We start from the raw sequence: 18880 nt of genomic DNA, 5'->3' as shown, positions 1-18880 counted from the left end.
ACCACCGCTGGATTTGAATCAGAAACCCCCGGCTCGTGAGTCAGTCACATCCCGCACTGTGTGACACAATATTGATGAATACGTTTTGTATTGTCTATATATGTTACAGTTATTGTTAGCAGTAGAGTCTCTTAGCAGTATAGGCCATAGTCTCTTAATTTTAGACAATAATATATACACTTAAAATAGTTAAAAAAATACTATTTCAAAGCAGTTAAAATTTACACAAAAACACACATAGGACACAGATTACATGGTGAAATTAAATATAATGGGTCTCCACATGACGAACAGAAGAGACCGTCCATTAGTATATAAGGCCTGGTGTCATGTTTACGATAAACGTACAGCATTGAGAATAATCCACTGATTCTCACAATGCATGACGCACAAAACTTCACCTGTCCTGGAGTGAAATAACAGTATGTGCAGCACATCTTTGTCAGAGGATTTAACGCATTAATTTCAGCTTGATTCAACACTCTGAAAATTTCATCCGGAATATCCTCATCAGCCATTTCACTATCATAACATGAATCGTCTGACAATATAGCATCATCATCAACTTCCATTCCTTCCTCTTCATTCACTTCTATTTCTTCAGGCACTTCCATTTCTTCATCGTTTGCTTCAACTTCCATTCTTTCTTCTCCTTCAAACTGCAATTCTTCGAAATCCATTTTATATACACTCTGTTCCACTCACGCGCTAAAATATAAACTTTGGAAAATATCCGAAGTTTCTTTTCCAATCAAATTCGCTGTTGAGAAACTCCCGGTTCGATCGAAGATCGGCGATTCCCAATTCGCGACGGATCAAATATCGCGCTACGTCGACGTTCCACAAGTTCAATCTGCTACAATTTCTCATGCGCGGTTCGCTGATTTTCACGATCCTGAATTTAGAATTGAGCACCGGTTTGCACAATTTTATGTACTCGTCGCTCATATCGCGTCATGTGCTGTACTCGCGACTTTCGGTCCACGACTACTGAGCATACCCTCAAATTCATCCTTCTATATCCCACTATTGTCACATCGTTTGTTTAACATATTTAATTTCACAATGATCTCAGCATCCGTACGGATGCGCCTTGCGAAAAATCTACGATGTACAGTTTTGCACGTGTGCGATAAAGTCACCGCGAGACACGTATGTTCATGAAAACGATATCGCGCCATTAACTTTCAATGGTTTATCTGTATAACTGCTATTGAACCGCTATCAAACTTTTTTAAAACAGCTATAAAACAACAACTAAAAACAGCTATCAAACAACTAAAAACATCTTTAGAAACAACTAAAAACAACTAAAAACAGCTATCAAACAACTAAAAACATCTTTAGAAACAACTAAAAACAACTAAAAACAACTATCAAACAGCTATCAAACAACTAAAAACAACTAAAACAGCTTTAAAAACAGCTATCAAACAACTAAAAACAACTAAAACAGCTTTAAAAAACATCTATCAAACAACTATCAAACAACTAAAAACATCTTTAGAAACAACTAAAAACAACTAAAACAGCTTTAAAAACAGCTTTTGAACAGCTAAAACAGCTTTTGAATAGCTTTTAAACAACTAAAACATCTATATTATATTACAAACTATGTGGGAAAAGGAAATAAAACATTTTATATATACATATATAGTTTATTTTAAAAAAATCATAATTTTTTCTGGTGTCGCGACCACCAGTTACATATTTTTAATACATTTTTTAATGCGCAATTCTTAACATGTTTTTCACATCTTATAGTATTAGTAACATCTAGATTATTTAAAGATTCGATATCTTCGTAATCGGCATCCAAAGTCTCAATGTTTAGATTTTTTTCTAGCTTTATTCTCAAGTAGATCCACCAGCCATTCTCGTTTCTGGCATCCCTTGACGTACACAAGAGTCGACGTCTCGTCGCCCTCTCCAAGCACGGCCGATGTAATTAAATGTTTCGCCATGCTGTATGGCACGTTTCCATCCTCCCATCGTAGTCCATGGTGATTTGCAATCAACCAAGAAGCGCATGATTTGTCGGATTTCGTGAGGAGACTCCATGGCATGGGACATGTAAAAATGTAATGCGCCAAAACGGTCCCGTTTCTCAGAACCGCCACCTCCTTTACGACAAATTTCATCCCGACGGTGAAGCCTTGCAGATCGACAAACGTTGGTACGATCATGACGAAACGACGGAGCAATCTGTATCTTATCGCGGTACATCAGTGTATCTTATATCGCAATACCCGCTGATATTGCAATTTACATGATTTTGCGCACTACGTTCGACAATGGACAGTATTCGATTACGCGATCATGCAAGATGAGACAATAGGCGGTAGTATTTGCCGGTACATTCTCTTTGCAGTCAAATTCTATTCGCACATCCACGGTGGCGCTCTTGACAGATTCGTTTTGTCGCGAGCAATCGATGACAACAAAAGGTCCTTCCATCAGGAATGTATACAAGCTGCAAAGCGTATCACTGGAATCGTATCCGTAATAAGCTTTACGAAAACGCGCATACATATCGAAAAGGACGGCGTATCGATTTTTGCCAAAATCCAGATTCAAGTCGTCGTACGGATAAAATTCAGAGTTTAGATAAAGTTTCATGTTGGTCAAGTTACAGTCATCGAATACGCTAACATTTTGAGACATGATATTCTTGCGCCCGGTCTGCAGCGCAAAGATAACGTATCGCGGCTTCTCCAGCTGAGTCGCCGTTTTGACGGCCCACGAATGCTTGGTCGTGCTCTGCAACATGGGGTACTCGTACAGATCCCACGAACGGAAACTAACACTAAGATATCGCCCGCTTTCCAAGGCCCGTAGCATGGATAGCTTATTGATCTCGTTTAATGTGACGTGAGGAATTCGCCACTGTACTTTAAACAATTCAATTTCCGGCTCCGTCGCCGGATTTCCCACAATGCAATTGTTGTCGCTGCGCGCTCGTATCAAAATTAATTCGTGACGAGCGTTAACAACCACGCGTTTGTAATTCTCGCAAAAGCCCAGCAACCTCTTGAGCGGTACGCAAAAGTTGAAGTATCCTTCCGGTATGCTCGATGAAACGTCCCATCCAGCATTCCGCATGAGTTGAGAATCATTATACGATAGCGATACATAGTTCTTGATGGTACTGGTTATTCCAACGTTTCTGTTGCGATCAATCTCCACACCGTTGAGCTCGTATCGAATCTCATCGAACATGAACGCTGCACAATTATTCGCAAGCGTTGCCTGAGACTCGTCATTCCTTTTCTTTATCGTCAATCTTCCTTCAACGTAGAGAAAGCTCTCGCACGGCAACGTGTATAAATCCTGTTGTTGTATGGGTATTCTTATCTCATCGTTATGTCCAAACGTTGTGTTGGCGTACGGATTGTACGTGTGTGTCTCAATCTTGACGACGCTGTCGTCAAAGATCGGTTCACCTCCAATGTTTAAGATATTAGCCATTTCGTACGACGAAACCCAATGATTTCAGAAATTCAACGTTCAACGCCGTGAGTTTCTTCTTTGGCGATCGGATTGTCTCTCTAATTTTGTTTCTCGTCTGTTGCACCTGCTCAGCTTCGTTCAGTACGAGCATCTCACGTTATCGCTGTCGTCTTCGTACATGCAGTCTAACGGTGATCTCCTCTCCACGAAAATCAATCAATCGGCCGTCCTGATCCACGACGCGAAGCGTCAAGTCCGAAATGCTCCGTACGATGATCGGAAGGTAAATGATCTGTGCCGGCGTTTCCGATATCTTATATTCTGGAGGCACACTCGGTGAAAACTCGTGTATCGTGTGCACGTACTTGTCGTTGCTGTACGCACCCGCGGTCACGTTACACTCTATGCGAATGATGTTTACGTTGATGATATTTATCGGAAGATCCGATTCGTGCCATTGTCGCGACTCCAGCACGCGATTCGCTGAAAATCCCAGCAGCGATCCAATGTTGTTCGGTTTGGCGAAATTTATCCGATAAGCGCACTTGATCTCGCTCTTCATCGTATTGTTATTAGCCCGAATAATAATCAATGGGTGCGATTCATCTTCGTTTATCGAGACATTATTGGATTGATCCCATAAAAGAGCGCGTTTCAGATACATGTCTATATCACGCAGTTCGTACGATCCTTCGGGTATGGTAATCTCCTTGTCGTCGTCATAGTAGAATTTATTGTTCGACGAATTTACATTCGGTATCGTGTGATAGGTTTCAAAATCTGTCAGACCGAGCTCGTAATCGCCATCGCTCAAATCCACGGCGGGAAAGTAGCTTACCGCGAGGATGCTGCTCTTGCCGGTGAGCGTAAATGTCAGTGACATGTTTGAATGAATACTGAGATTAAACAGCGTAAAGCCGGTCTTTAAATTGATTGTCAGCCGACTGTAGAAAACGCAGACACAGTTGTCCACAATTGCTCTGATCGTATCGCTGATATGGCGTGCGATTGTACTCTATTACATTGTTCTTTAGATACTGCGCCAATTCTCTCGGTGGTCGAAGATTGCCAAAACTGTCGAAATATATGGCACGATCTTCCCTCTTCGCGTACGCCACCCAGTGAGTACCCGGTCCCTCAGTATTATCCAAATTCACGATACCGCTCTCGTTTCGACGTACACCGCCGATCGGTAACGAGTCGCGCATGAAAATACCTCGAAAATATGGAATGCGCATACGTTTTGCCAATTGTTGCAGTTGTACGTTGGTAGTTACGCCCTGGGGAATTTTTAGCGTCTCTTCGATGTTTTTTTTTCTTGAGACTCCCCGTCCGCGTTTGTATGGAGCGAGATAAAGTCCGTGACCTTCCATGGCGCGATTGTGACGTTGCATCTCTTCCAGCTGACGCCGCGCGGCTTTGTTATCGTTCACGGCCTTTGCGACTCCCGCCGCTCCGCCGACCAACGAACCAAGAACCCCTAATAACGGCAGGATCGGTAGGATACAGCCGCGTTTCGCTATCGGAAGTATTCGCTTGTTCTTCTTCTTTTTCTTCGTTTTCAAACCCATACCGAGTTTCGTTTTAGCCTTCATGGCCGCCCAGACGGTTGTAGCTGCAGCTCTCTCTCCGAGAGTCGAATCGTTCGCGGTGACACGTTTTCGCGCTTTCGCGGCAAGTATATTGTCTGCCACGTGTCGTTCTGCGAGATCGCTGCTACGCGAGTAGGCTATGTCGTGCTCGCGACACGCTGCGTCCAATGGATTAATACCCCGATCACCTCTTGCCAATCGTGTTTCTAAATGAGTTCCCGGACCGCAAAATTGATAGCCGGGAATGTGTAATTCGATCGGAAGCGCGTTTATCGCGCGATTCAACAGACCTCGACCTATCTTCGGCGACATTCGCCGCAGTTTTTTATCAACGGCGGCGGACCGTCGATGTGCGTTTGCTGACACGGCAAATTATAATGTATTAAACAGCGACGGTATTGCTGAACCTCCGAATCTGCCTTGATATGTTCGGGAAGCTTATCCCACAAATAATCTATATGATTATAAAACTGCCGTAGTAGAATGACCTTTGGTATATACTTTAACTGCTCGGCGGTTAAATTGTAAATATCGCTGTTATCCGACACGAGCAAAAACATTTTAAAGACTGAGCATCTCAGCTCTACGCGCCTCTATAAATAGGCCAGCTTTCTCGATACTGTTTTTCATTCGTTGTGGAGGGAAGGTAAAATGCGGTTCGTACGACAATCGCGGACGATCAAAGTGACAAACTTTGACGATAGGATACAGTTAACGAAAGAGGTACGCAAACATGGAGACATGCTACCGATTTCTATACGTGGTATCATCTGCGGTCCGTCGAATTGCGGCAAGACAAACGTCTTGATAAGCTTGCTGGAAAGTCCGCACGGTGTACGTTTCGAGAACGTGTATGTGTACTCGAAATTGTTGCAACAGTCGAAATACCGATATTTGGAGAATATACTAACACCGATAGAAGAAATTGGCTACTTTACGTTCTCGAATAACAGTGACGTCATTCCACCGAGCGATGCGCTCCCGAATTCTATTTTTATCTTTGATGACGTGCATGCGACAAGCAGGATACGATAAGAGAATACTTTGCAATGGGCCGGCACGCGAACGTTGACTCCTTCTATCTTTGTCAGACGTATGCAAAGATACCAAAGCATCTTATACGCGACAACGCGAATTTATTGATTCTGTTTAAACAGGATGGTACCAATCTGAAACACATATTCAACGATCACGTAAACACAGATATGTCATACGATGATTTCAGTAAATTGTGTCATACATGTTGGCAACAAAAATATGGATTCGTGGTGATAGACGTGGTTAGTTGTTGTCGACGCGCCAATTGAACAACGTTATCGCGACATGGACAGCGGCGAGGAGATTAGAGAGCGCGAGAGGATAGCAAATCAAATAGCGAAAACGAGCGATTCGATTCGCAAAAAGTATCACGCCTTGAAAACCGGTAAAATGGAGGAAGATATCGCGTTGGAGAGACACTTTAAGCCCATCATCGAGCCTCTAAGGCAGATTGCCGAAAACACCGTTGGCAAAGAATCTGACGTGTCAAAGATTGAGAATGAAACGGTGTGGGAAGACGAAGAGCCAAAGTTCAAACGAAAACGACCAAACGCCTCGTTTAACGACTCTGTAATGGCTTCAACTCCGGTTACGTTGAAACGATCGATAAATGTGCCATCTAATTTGAGCGAAATAACCAAAATTTTACAACCGCATAAATCGAAACGATCGACAGGTCCATTGAATGAACCACCGATAACCTCTGCGCCTTCCGTGCAACCCACAATACTCGAATCACTCGCAAACGAAGATGTTTTCGAAACCACGGATGACTCACTCGTGACGTCCGTTCGACAGCAGTTGCAAACATCTGAGGGTCGAGAAACGTTGCGAGATCACTTTGGTCTATTGGGCCAAAAGTACGTCGGGGCAGTTCTGAGCGGCGATCAAGAAAGCGGTATAGACACCGTATACGGCGTTTATTTCAGCAACGATGGAATGATGCTCGGTAATAAACGTTTTGACGTGAACAACGCGGACAACATAATTATCGACGGCATACGATACGCTGGCACACGCGGTCTTTACGAGTTGATCTTTAAGAAATTTCCCAATGACGATATCTACACGGTGGACGATATGCAAACATACAAGAGCATTCTGTTGACGACGAGTGCTCATAAGCGCAATTATGATGCTCACGCTCGAATAAATGGCAACAGGGGATACAAGTACACACAAATAATCGCACCGTTGATTTCGGGTAAAAAAGCTGGAAAAGGTATACCGCGTGCCATGACATTAAACGGCAGCAAGATCGACCATATAATTGCATCGTCGATTTCGGGTAAAAAAGCTGGAAAAGGTATACCGCGTGCCATGACATTAAACGACAACAAGATCGACTATGTTCATTGGGACGATCCCAACGAGCTTGTAGATCGTCTCCGATTGCTCGAAGCTTCGCGCCTAGCGGGTCACACCGGTCACGATAACGAGATCCTGTCGATTATCGAGGAACTTCGCGAGGCTGGACTTATTATAAATTAAACCGCGCGTCGGCGAGTCGTTCAATCAACATCGAAATGCCGATCAACAAGTTTGGTATATCGCTCGGAAGAGGCGGTGCGGAACCGTACTATCAATGGAGCGGATTAATCAGAAATTACGTGCGCGATAACGCTCTTTGCATGGTCGCCACCGACTTTGACGCGAAATCGCGCAAGATTCGACGGATAGCGCCGCCTGTAGATGATGGCGATGCAGCCAATAAACGTTACGTGCAGCAGAGCGTGCAAATTTTGAAAGATCAGCAGGATGAAATCGAGAGAAAGATGGCCGCATTCCAGAATAACGTGCAAATTACCCTAAACGAACTTCAAAAGATGATTCAAGATGTAATTGCGAATCATCGCGAATAGATAAGAACGTACATCTGGTCGCTGCGTCAGTTGCGCGTCAGCGTCATGGCTAGTAAGAAGCAATCAATTGAGAAACGGAGGCTGGTGGAAGAACTACACGCTCCTGCGAGAAGAAATTTTTCGCGAAGACGCGTCATAGTGCGCGGATACGATGACCTGTGGCAGGCGGATGTGGTCGAGATGCGTCCATACACGCGATTCAACAGAGGCTACTACTACATACTCACCGTTATCGACGTGCTGAGCAAGCACGCATGGGCCGTACCGCTCAAGGCCAAGAGCGGAACCGAGGTTACTACGGCGATAGCGAAAATAATTCGAGACGGCGGAAGATGTCCGAAAAATCTGCAGACTGACAAGGGCAAAGAATTTTACAACGCAAACGTGCAGAAACTCTTGAAGAAACATAATATCAATCACTATTCGACCTATTCCGTAATGAAGGCATCGGTCGTCGAACGATTCAATCGCACGCTCAAGAACGATATGTGGAAAATGTTTACGCTCAACGGAAATTACAAATGGATCGGCTCGCTGCCGGGTTTCGTATCGGATTACAACGCGCGAAAGCATCGAACTATCGGCATGCGACCCATCGATGTTACCCCCGCGATCGCCGACAAGCTCCTAACAACGGTGTACAGCCACGTAAAGATCGCTGCTCCCGCGCGATTCAAAGTGGGCGACTCGGTACGCGTGAGTAAATTCAAGACAATCTTCGAGAAGGATACACGCCAAATTGGACCACGGAGGTGTTTAGAATCATCAAAGTGCAGAAAACTAATCCCGTGACGTACCTGTTGGAAGATTCCTGCGGAAAACCCGTCGCCGGCGGCTTCTACGAATACGAGTTACATCGCGTTGCCAATCCCGACGTGTATCTCGTTGAAAAAGTTTTGCGCAAAAGGGGGGATGAGGTTTATGTAAAGTGGTTAGGATTTGATAATTCACACAATTCATGGATACACAAGAATAATGTATTGTAAAAATTTATTACAATATAAAAACATATTATACATACAAATGAGTCATTTATTTTCATACATATCTAAATGTATTTACAATTGTATTTTACAATGATATTTTATAATGCCCCCATGGCAGCGTCTCGGTAGAACCGGGTATAATGTATCGTTTATCATCGTACGGGCTTAGAGCTATTTTCGTTTCGGACACGGTGTATACCTCGTGCTGTTTGGATCTTATGCAGGTTTGCTGTCGCGTTATTTCAATTTCATCGCGCAGACACCGCGTGTAATCGTCGAACGTTATCGACCTGGCTACGACGTTACTCTTAACACCTTTAGCTTTTTTCGTATCTTTCTTACCGTCTACTCGCAAGGCATACATCTTTGCTCTAAGCCCGACGAATTCGGTCATTATCGCACCGTTATTTTCGTCTTTCATTAAGCCCGGAACTTTTTTATTGGCGAGTGGGATACCGTACGCATTATCGACCGCGTAATCGCTAGTATCAAATCTAATAATGTGGCGCTTCATGGTGTCATACACATCTTCGCACTCGATGTGATAAATGAGACTGTCAGTATCGGTGTACGTGACTTTACACTTGTCGCGATACAACGGTAACATGTACTCGTGATGAAATTCGTACAAACATGTCTTGGATATATCGAGGATGCACATACCCACGTAGATTGGTTTGTCGAACTTCACCTCGAGTTTTCGCATTTCTATTGCTGCTAAATTCTCCGAAAAGACGCTTCGGCTATGAAAATTTGGTTTCGCGATCAATGCCTCCGCGCCGTATCTACCCTCCCAATGAGTCACGAGTCGCACGTCAACGTGATTGCGCACATTCTCCATGGTTTTGCCAAACACAGCATTATTCATCAATTTGTATAAATTTTTCTCGAAATCATTCTTGGCCAATGTTCTAAATTTCGTATTAAGTTTTATATAATCGCGAAGCCATGGAGATTGCGCGAATTTCAATATGCGGTGAATCTTTGCTACACGGAGACCGTGACGAGTGCACTGCTGCAGGTTGCGATAATGTATGACATAACGTTTCTTATCGTATAATGTTGCGAGGAGCTTGTCCTGTCGCTTACCGGGTGGTTTATCGCGCGTCGGACAGAATGGTAGGTCAGTGTGCGCGTCGTGAAGATGTTGCGGATACTCCAAGTCGACTTCGAGAATGTAGCCTATCGTGGAATCCACCGCAACATCCATAACATTAAAATCGGTTACGTCGTCGACCCATTGAAAATCTGCGTAAGGCAATGGTTGACACATTGCCCAGCCGTATAAGTTGTTTACGTCAAAATACATCAGATATGACGACGGTTTCGATGGATCGTACGACTGCATGTACTTGTTGTTGGCCAGCGCGTATCTGTTTGAACATTGACTCAAACCGCCGCGTATGCCGCGTTCGATAAACATGACCATGTCAATGTCAGTGAGCAATTCGAAATTGATACGTGTATGCTTCAACATAGCATCCCACGTAAAACCTGGTAGAGTATAATAATACGCCGGATCGAGTCCATAACTCGCGACGCAGCTATCGCGAAAATTTTCAAAGATATCGGCCAACAGCAAGACATCGGTTTTGAGATATAAATCGCTGTAGTCACCGAGCGTTCCAATGGAGAACCGCTGCCAGACGTTGACGGCGTGCGCGTAATCGCTCTCGGATACGGTGTCACCTGTCAATGAACTATAAAACGAGTCGCGCGGCGGTAAACACGAGTCCTCCAACTTTTCGACGCAGTCAATGTACTCATACGGAAATACGCCTTTTCGTGTCAGCATATCAAAATTTTCTGCGGATATTTTACAAAATTCGCGTTGCAATATTCGCAGTTTATCCTTGCTTAGATAAGATGCCAATTTGTCGAGACTAGCGGTGAGAAACTTGTACGAATCGATAAATCGCAATTTGACGCAAGTTTTCTTATCTTTATCTTCGGTGCTTTTAACGTTTTTCGTAAATGAAATGTATTTCTCTTTTGTGATTGGGAGCAAGTCTACATGTCCTTCGTACGCTGTTGCTATTTCAGTTATAATAAAATGCGCGTCGTAGCCAGATAAATTATGAAAAACTATGGGAATGCAATGCGAATCTTTGTAGTTCAGATTACAGTTTGAGTGCGCGGGACCTCTGTACTGACCGGTCAGATGACAATGATCGCGTACTCGCACGTCGTCTGGCTCGAACGGTTTTTCGCACACGTGACAGTGCGTTGCGCTGTTGAACTTTTCCCACTCGTCTCGCGTGAAATTCGCCATGGGTATATTAGTGGACAAGATTGTCTTTACGTCGTGAGCTAAACGTCTTAGCTCCTCGGCGAACCACGCGACGCAATCCTTATCGCGACGAAACCGATACATTGATAGCGAGTCGTCGTATGAGCAGCGCACGTAGTACCCTATGCTAAACACGCGATGATGTTGATATGTGTACCTGGACGTTTCCGGATCCGCTTCCATCTTCTCCAGGGTACATTCAAGGTCGGCGTATACGATAAACGGAACTCGTTCCTTCCTGCCGTGATTCTTGAAAGCCAACCACTTGTCGTTATCGCTCGGTAACTTGATCGCGCAGTCGTTCATCTCCTGACAGTCGACGGTGTGGGCTTCCAATTTCTCGCTGGAGCCGAAGTAGTGCAAGCATCTGTAAATAAAGAATTTTTTTTAAAATATATTTTTTTACGTAAAAATTATTATTTATTAGGATGTATACTTACCGATCGCAAAAGTATTTCCGACCATGGTGCGTGCTCAGTTGCGAGCTCACGAGGCGGGACAGATTCTTGATCCATGCAAAATGTCCTACGTTGTCGTCCTGCACGTACAGCAGATTTACATGTCTGTCCATCTTTCGACCAGTAACCCGTATTGGCAAGATCGCAAGTTCCTTGTTTTTTTTCTCGATGCTGAAGACGTTGATTGATATATCGTTGTGATTTTCAAACCGTTTAATTTGATCCAACGTCATTGGAAATTTAATGTCTGTAAGATTTAGCACCGACGTGTAATGAGGATACGACGATTCCAGATCTGCATGTCTTTGGGCTGGATGCAGAGCAGCCACCACTGACCATGCGAAACATGCATTGTCCATTGATCGCACGTTTATCACCGCTCTCTTCAATTTAATTTCTTGCGGTATTTCCACAAAACACCCCGCGTGCAATGGATTATATTTGTTTACGTTAACAGTCAAATTAAGTATACGCGACAACGCCCATCCGCTATCACGTTCCTGGAATTCCTCCAGCGATGCTAGGGTAGGCTCGATGACGTGTCGCTTGTACCACTCACACAGATCGGACTCACGAAAGAGTTCATAGTTTCTCGTTGCGATACTTTTATTTGCGCGTTTGTCACCCGCAACAAATTCACCATCAAACATTGTGTTTATTTTTACATTGTCATGTCGTTGCATGACGTTCCGCACATGAATGAGTACAATGTCTCTCGCATCTTTGAGAAATTGATGAGGGTCGATGTGTTTGGAATTTATTACCACACCGGTCAGTATACGACTTTCAAAAGCCGTATCTATCTCGCGCCATCTGAGTCTTGTCTCACTCGCACTGTATCCTGCACCCACATGCACAAAACGTTGACGTACCGAGTCTTTCAGACCTTCGAGTCGTGCGATACAGGCGACCAACGACTGTTTGAGACCGATCGATAATCGTGGCCGTTTAATTCGGCTTTGTTCTTCCAACGATTCGATAAACTCGTCGCATCGTTGCTCCCACGCGGCAAAGTCTTCCCTCGAATTTAAAAGGGTGGATTGGTCCAACAACTCTTGCTCCATGTTCCTCTTTCTACCACAATTTGTTGTACTCGCGACTTCCAGTCCTCAACTGCTGAGCGTATCCCCCAGATTCGTCCTCCTATATTCTACTAATGATGCATCGTTTGTTTTTATCATATCTAATTTCATCTCTGTATCCGTACATTTGCGCCTTCCGAAAAAATGCAAAATTTGCAGTTTTGCACGTGTGCGATGAAATCATTGCGAGACACGTATGTTCATGAAAACGATATCGCGCCATTGACTTTCGGTGATTTGATCTGTATCAATGCAGCAGCCGTACATCGGCGCTATTTGCAAAATTTGCAGTTTTGCACGTGTTCGATGAAATCATCGCGAGACATGTATGTTCTTGAAAACAATAACGCCCCATTGACTTATGTAAAATTGCAGAATTTGCAGTTTTGCACGTGTTCGATAAAATCATCGCCAGACACGTCGCGACATGTTCTTGAAAACAATATCGCGCAATTGACTTATGCGAAATTGCAAAATTTGCAGTTTTGCACGTGTTCGATGAAATCATTGCGAGACACGTATGCTCTTGAAAATAAATCATATTTGATGCCCGATGAGGTGATCTCATCACGAATGTTCTTGACAAAGATATCTCATTTAACATATATGTGGTGGTGGTCACCATGCAGCAGCAGCCGTACATTGGCGCTATTTGCAAGATTCGCATTTTTGTACGTATAAATAGTCTACGAGGATTCTAGAGCGCAGTCAAGAGTTTGATACGGTTCGAGTACGTCGCAAACAGCCTCCAGTTACGATGTACACTTACGGTGCGAACTACTACGTTCCGATTCAGGATGAAACGTGCTAGAAACAGCACAATGAGTAAGTACCGCTAATTTTCGTATATGCTTGTGCAAAAAAATCTTTTATAAACATAATTGTATTTTTTCAGTTTTGATAAACCCCGCTACGCGCCTCGTATTTTGGGAAGAAGATTTGCCTTGACATCGACAGCGTATAAATTTTTGGATGTTGGAATCAACGCGGGACCTATGTCCTCTGTGGATATACTTATTGGCGATAATCGAGGCAATCGGATAATTCTGCCTCATGCAACGTGGGTGACATTCATCGAAAAACGTGCAGATATTCAGCGACTCGTGCAGTCACCGGCGCCTTCATCGCTAGCGTTTCGAGATCTGGAACTCGTTAAAATACGTGACGCAGATATTGTAAAGTTGACATCGTGCGACACCAGCCTGTACATGAAACCGTCAACCGTACTCTTCCTGTTCGAACTAGAACATTGCGTCGAAAATGTATATTTTCAACTATGTCAAAATGTTCACGGCGTAAGTGAAAAATTTAAACAATTTGTAACAATTTTACGCCAAAATTGTATTACCGATAAATGTAATGCAGTTAGAAGCTTGCATGAAGTTTATGATAAAAATTCGCTAATAGATTGCGAACTGTTGGCGTATATGCTGCCGATACTATTGTGTATAATGCGCTACATGATAAATAAATGCATATAATATGGTTAAAAAAATTTTAATTATTTTTCCTTTTCATTTACCGTTCCCTGTCATTAAGCTGTCTTCGTTTATCGTTTACTTAAATGTAATATTAAAAATTAAATATTAAGATCTAAACGATTAAATATCGTCGGCGAAGAAAAGATATGCGATCGTGAGCGAGAACACGAACGGGAGCCGGGAGCCGGGAGCGAGAAGACGCGAGCGAGAACGCGCGAGGGAAAGAGAACGAGAAGACGCGCGCGAACGGGGGAGAGGGATCGCGCGCGACCGTGAAGACGCGCGCGAACGGGGGACGGGGGCGCGAGAGAACATCTACGAGGGGGAGATAACGCGAGCGGGAGCGTGCCGTGTGACGTCACGCGGACCGACGCGGCCATTGCACGCGGACTCCGCGGCGCGGCGAAAACGCGGTCGCCCCTCACCCCGCGGCGCGGCGAAAACGCGAACGCGGGTCCCCTCACCCCGCGGACCCCTCTCCCGCGGCGCCCGAAAACGCGAACGCGGGTCCCCTCACCCCGCGGACCTTTCCCCCGCGGCGCCGGAAACGCGGTACCCCTCTCCCCCTCCCCCGCGGTGCTCGAAAACGCGGTCCCCCCTCCCCCTCCCCCGCGGTGCCCGAAAACGCGGTCCCTCCCCTCCCCCTCCCCCGCGGTGCCCGAAAACGCGGTTCCCCCCCGCGGTACACCCCCCCTCCTCTCCCGCGGTATACCCCCCGCCCCTCACCCCCCTCATTGCCCCTTGGTTAGAGCGCCCATAGCTTACCTACTTATAGTTAATAATTTTTGTTATAAACATAGCGTTCCTCCCAATATCTCGCCGCGGCCTAGCAACGTAAACATTGGGCTGCTCCTTCTCGTCGAATCGCACGAACGCATCTTGATTCGCGTATCTTTATTAATTATTTTCTTATTAATTATTGAAATACTTACAAAACAGTAAAAGACTTTTCGATTCAGTTTTACCCGCTTTAACTGCCCATCACGGGCATCACGAGCAGTGATCCGCTTATTACTTGACACCCTGTATGTATACACACATATAAGATACTTGATACCACATGGTATTTCCAAGGAAATGATTCGATAAACAAACTTGTATTAGGCAGTGTATTACTGTTTATCACACTATTTATTATATTTTTATTTAATTTTGTAAAGATTAAACCTGTATAAACAAACTTAACCTCTAACTACCGGCCAAATATGACATGTGAGCAATAGAGCAGACCAGCGCGCGCGATAACATCGTGCACGACGAGCGATATCCAATGAGCGTGCAGCGATGAACAGAACAGCTGTACGTTCTGCCGGAGCTCAATAGAGGTAACTGGAAATCACTAAAATTCCCCATGCGGATGCATGTCATTGGTTAATCAATTTCCTCTGTAACTCAGTCGATAGCCAATAAGAGAACGTATAAATGTAATATATCGTTTTTTCGCTTTTTATTTAACACAACGATTAATGATAATTATAAGCTATAAACCTTGCTTGATCAATAAGAAACTTATATACGGAAGCACATATCATAGTATGTTGTAGTTATCGAGAACTAAGGTAACAAAGGTTCGGCCCCAGTGAAACGCATACTCTCTCGTCTTCGCCAACCGAAGGTTGGCAGCAGTCGGGAGAAAAAATCGATTTTTCTCTTTCGGGCCGAATATCTTTTTTTTTTACATGGGAGAAATCTTCTACTACTGGAATCCCCACGGAGGGAATAACGGAGGCAACCAGTCCTGACGGGCAACCAGTCATGGATCCAGTTAAGGATCCAATCGGGGAGCGCCCGTCATTCGGGGAGCGCCTCCGCCCCTCCAGGGTTTCGTCCAGTAGCCCCTCCGAAGAGGGGAAGACCCCCCACCCCCGGGGTGGGGCAGGGGAGTGCCGGATTCTACGCGCTCACTTACGCAAGCGCGCAGCCTACCGGCTAAAACTCCCATGAGTGACCCTAACACTGTGCCATGGAGGGGGGCCCCGGGAAACGCGCTGATCACATCCATGGGCCCCCCCGCACGTCTCGCCAAGGCGAGTTAATCCTAATCTGTGACGGATGAGTGCCACCACCCTCATCTGCCACCCCTCCCTCCGAGGTTGCTTTTGCAGCGGGCGAGCGGTGAACCCCAACCGCTCACCCGCCCCCCGGACGAGAGAGGGAGAAACGCCGGGTGGCGGACCCGCCTCCTCTACCGACCTGCTCGGCACTAAATGGCAGCGGCAGGAGGGCGGGTTATGACCCACCCCCGTGCCGCCACCTCCCTCCCCGACCTATCTTGGGCTCTCAGCCCTTCTTCCTCCCTGTGCTGACACTCCTCTCTCCTCCATAAGGGAGGAAAAGGGGGCCCGCACGATTTGGGTGGAGGGTGACGTTCCCCCGTCGGAGGGAGACGACCCCTCCCCCACACACGGTCGTCCTATCCTTCGCTCCTATCTAGGAGCCCAGAGCTTCTCCCCTGTTAACCAGGGAGAGCTCACTCACTCTCACTGTCCGATTGAGGAGGGGCGGCTTCCCCCCTCCTCACTCTCTCGTCCGCCTCCTTCTGCGACATCACCTGGTCACAGAAGGAGACGAACTTCCTCCACTTTTCTCTGCTTTCCTCTCCCGGCCGAGCCATCGCAGCGACGATGGCCGGCAGGGAGAGGTCCTCTCCTATCTCAGCCCGGAGGGCACGACGCTCTTCCGCCCACGCTGGACAGAACTCCAGCGTGTGCTGCGCCGTGTCCGCCCCCTCCGGACAGTAGTGGCAGTGCGCGGTGCGCTCTTTCCCGATGCTGTGCAGATATTTGCTAAAACATCCATGGCCAGTCATTATCTGCACAGCATGGAAGGCAATAACTTGCTTTTTATTGCCCTCCACCCACTCCTCGAGTACGGGTGTGACCGTACGGCACGGTTTGGGCCCGATTCACGCGGCTATCTGTCCGTCTAACGGTCGCCACTCGGTTTGACCTCTGTTCACCGAGAAGGTATGTATACGTGATTCCTAGCTATGCTTTACGAATGTGTCATCAAACTAATTAATCCTTCTTTATTTTCAGGTTCCCGCCACGGATGGACGACTTCCAGCATCAATCCTCGGATCATCGACTTCAATCGCCGCTCTATATAAACGCAGGACAAAGATAGCGGACCACCGCCTCATCAGGTAAGTATCAGTACGTTTGTTGACTAACTTCTAAAATTTATTAAATTTTCAGGTTCCCGCAACGGATGGCGCGTCTGTGCCGTCTCCCCATGGATCATAGGTACTAACCACCGACCAGGATCAACGCGCGGCCAAGATGTCTGACCATCGGCTGCCACGGGTAAGTATGCGTATCTTGGTAAATCAACTTGGTTAATTTATTTAATCTTCAGGTTCTCGCTACGGATGCCTCGTTTGTGCCGCCGCCCCATGGATCATAGGTATTAATCAATGTCCAGGACTAACGCCCGGCTAAGATGGCTGACCGCCCCGCGCCTGAGGTAAGTATACGCAACTTGGTAAATTAACTTAATAACGACTGCACTTTTCTGAATTCTCGTCACGGATGGACGTTCTCCGCCCCTCACTGATGAATCACCGACGATAATCTCCGATCCGGATCAACGACTGTCCAAGATGGCTGACATCCGCTTGATCAGGTAAGTGGGATGTAATTAATCGACAATTCCACATTTAATGTTGCAAATAATTATTTTCTTTATTCGCAGGCTTTGGTTTACACACACTTGGTTGTTCACAAAATGATTTCGCACAAGATGGCGTCGCACAATTCGCCAAACGCACGCAAGTCCTTTATGGTATCTCGGTACCGTTCGCCTTTCGTATCGGCGACGAATAACGCGTTTCGCGGGCGTTTCCGATTGTTTATGGATGACGGCTAACGATTGTTTAAACACTCGACTTATACTCGCGGGACTTAGCGCGATCGCGGGTGCTTCTATTAGAATGTAGTTACCGTGCCGACGATCCTCGAGAGACTGCCTCGAGTCTCGCTGCTCCCAGTGGCTCCCCATTTACGGCCGCTATCCCCACCACGACTTCACGGCCGCTTTCACTTTCTCGAACGTTCGCCGCGGCGCAATAACAACTTTCTCTTTCCCCCGCCGAACGTTCCAGATGTTGTTGGTGGAAATTTCCAGTGGCCATGCCCTCAGGTTGACCCCCTCTTTTCGCTCCAGGGTAGCGGTTTTCCACCTCGCTGAATTTACGAGTTTTCTTGGCGCCGACCTGTGCGCACGTCCTACCCCGCGCCCCAATACATGCATCCGGACCGACTTCTCGCAGAAGACGTCCGGGTATACCTAGTGTCGTCGGCCGTCGACGCCGACCCCCGATGACGCATTTATGCGACATTCCTAACCGGTATCCGCTCTCTGTTCTCGGCGATGACGCTCGGGTAACGAGATCACGGGCGGTCACGCAACTCGACCTTCGCGTGGCCGGACTTTGACGCCGACCCGGTTTTCGTGTGTACCAGGTGCCGTACATCGGTCACCGGCTATCTATTCCCGCGGATTTCGTCTGTCCGCGGTTTTCTTACTGGGGCGTCCGATCGGGACGCCGATTGGCCCTGATCGATCAGTCTGTCTCGCGGGTGAATCATTCGCGCTTAGGCCGAAAACAAAATTCATCTGACTTGAACCGACGGAAACTTA

The 18880-nt window shown here is 46.2% G+C and overlaps 1 protein-coding gene across 1 annotated transcript; it reads right to left on the bottom strand.

The window, feature by feature from the left end:
- Positions 1-11641: 11641 nt before the first annotated feature.
- On the bottom strand, positions 11642-12788 carry LOC139782104 (uncharacterized). Its single transcript, XM_071721057.1, has one exon. It carries the CDS (start codon positions 12738-12740, stop codon positions 11655-11657), a length of 1086 nt encoding a protein of 361 aa, XP_071577158.1. The 5' UTR covers positions 12741-12788; the 3' UTR covers positions 11642-11654.
- Positions 12789-18880: the final 6092 nt, after the last annotated feature.

Source organism: Temnothorax nylanderi, unplaced genomic scaffold, assembly GCF_030848795.1.
Source record: "Temnothorax nylanderi isolate EJ_2023f unplaced genomic scaffold, tnyl_v1.0 TNYL_tig0388_pilon, whole genome shotgun sequence".
Classification (NCBI taxonomy): domain Eukaryota; kingdom Metazoa; phylum Arthropoda; class Insecta; order Hymenoptera; family Formicidae; genus Temnothorax; species Temnothorax nylanderi.
The sequence above is the reverse complement of the archived record's forward strand: the minus strand, read 5'-3'. Positions and strand labels throughout refer to the sequence as shown.

What these genes read in the sequence shown, in the direction of transcription:
- LOC139782104 (XM_071721057.1), bottom strand. Translation starts at nt 12,740, where the DNA reads ATGGAGCAAGAGTTGTTGGACCAATCCACCCTTTTAAATTCGAGGGAA.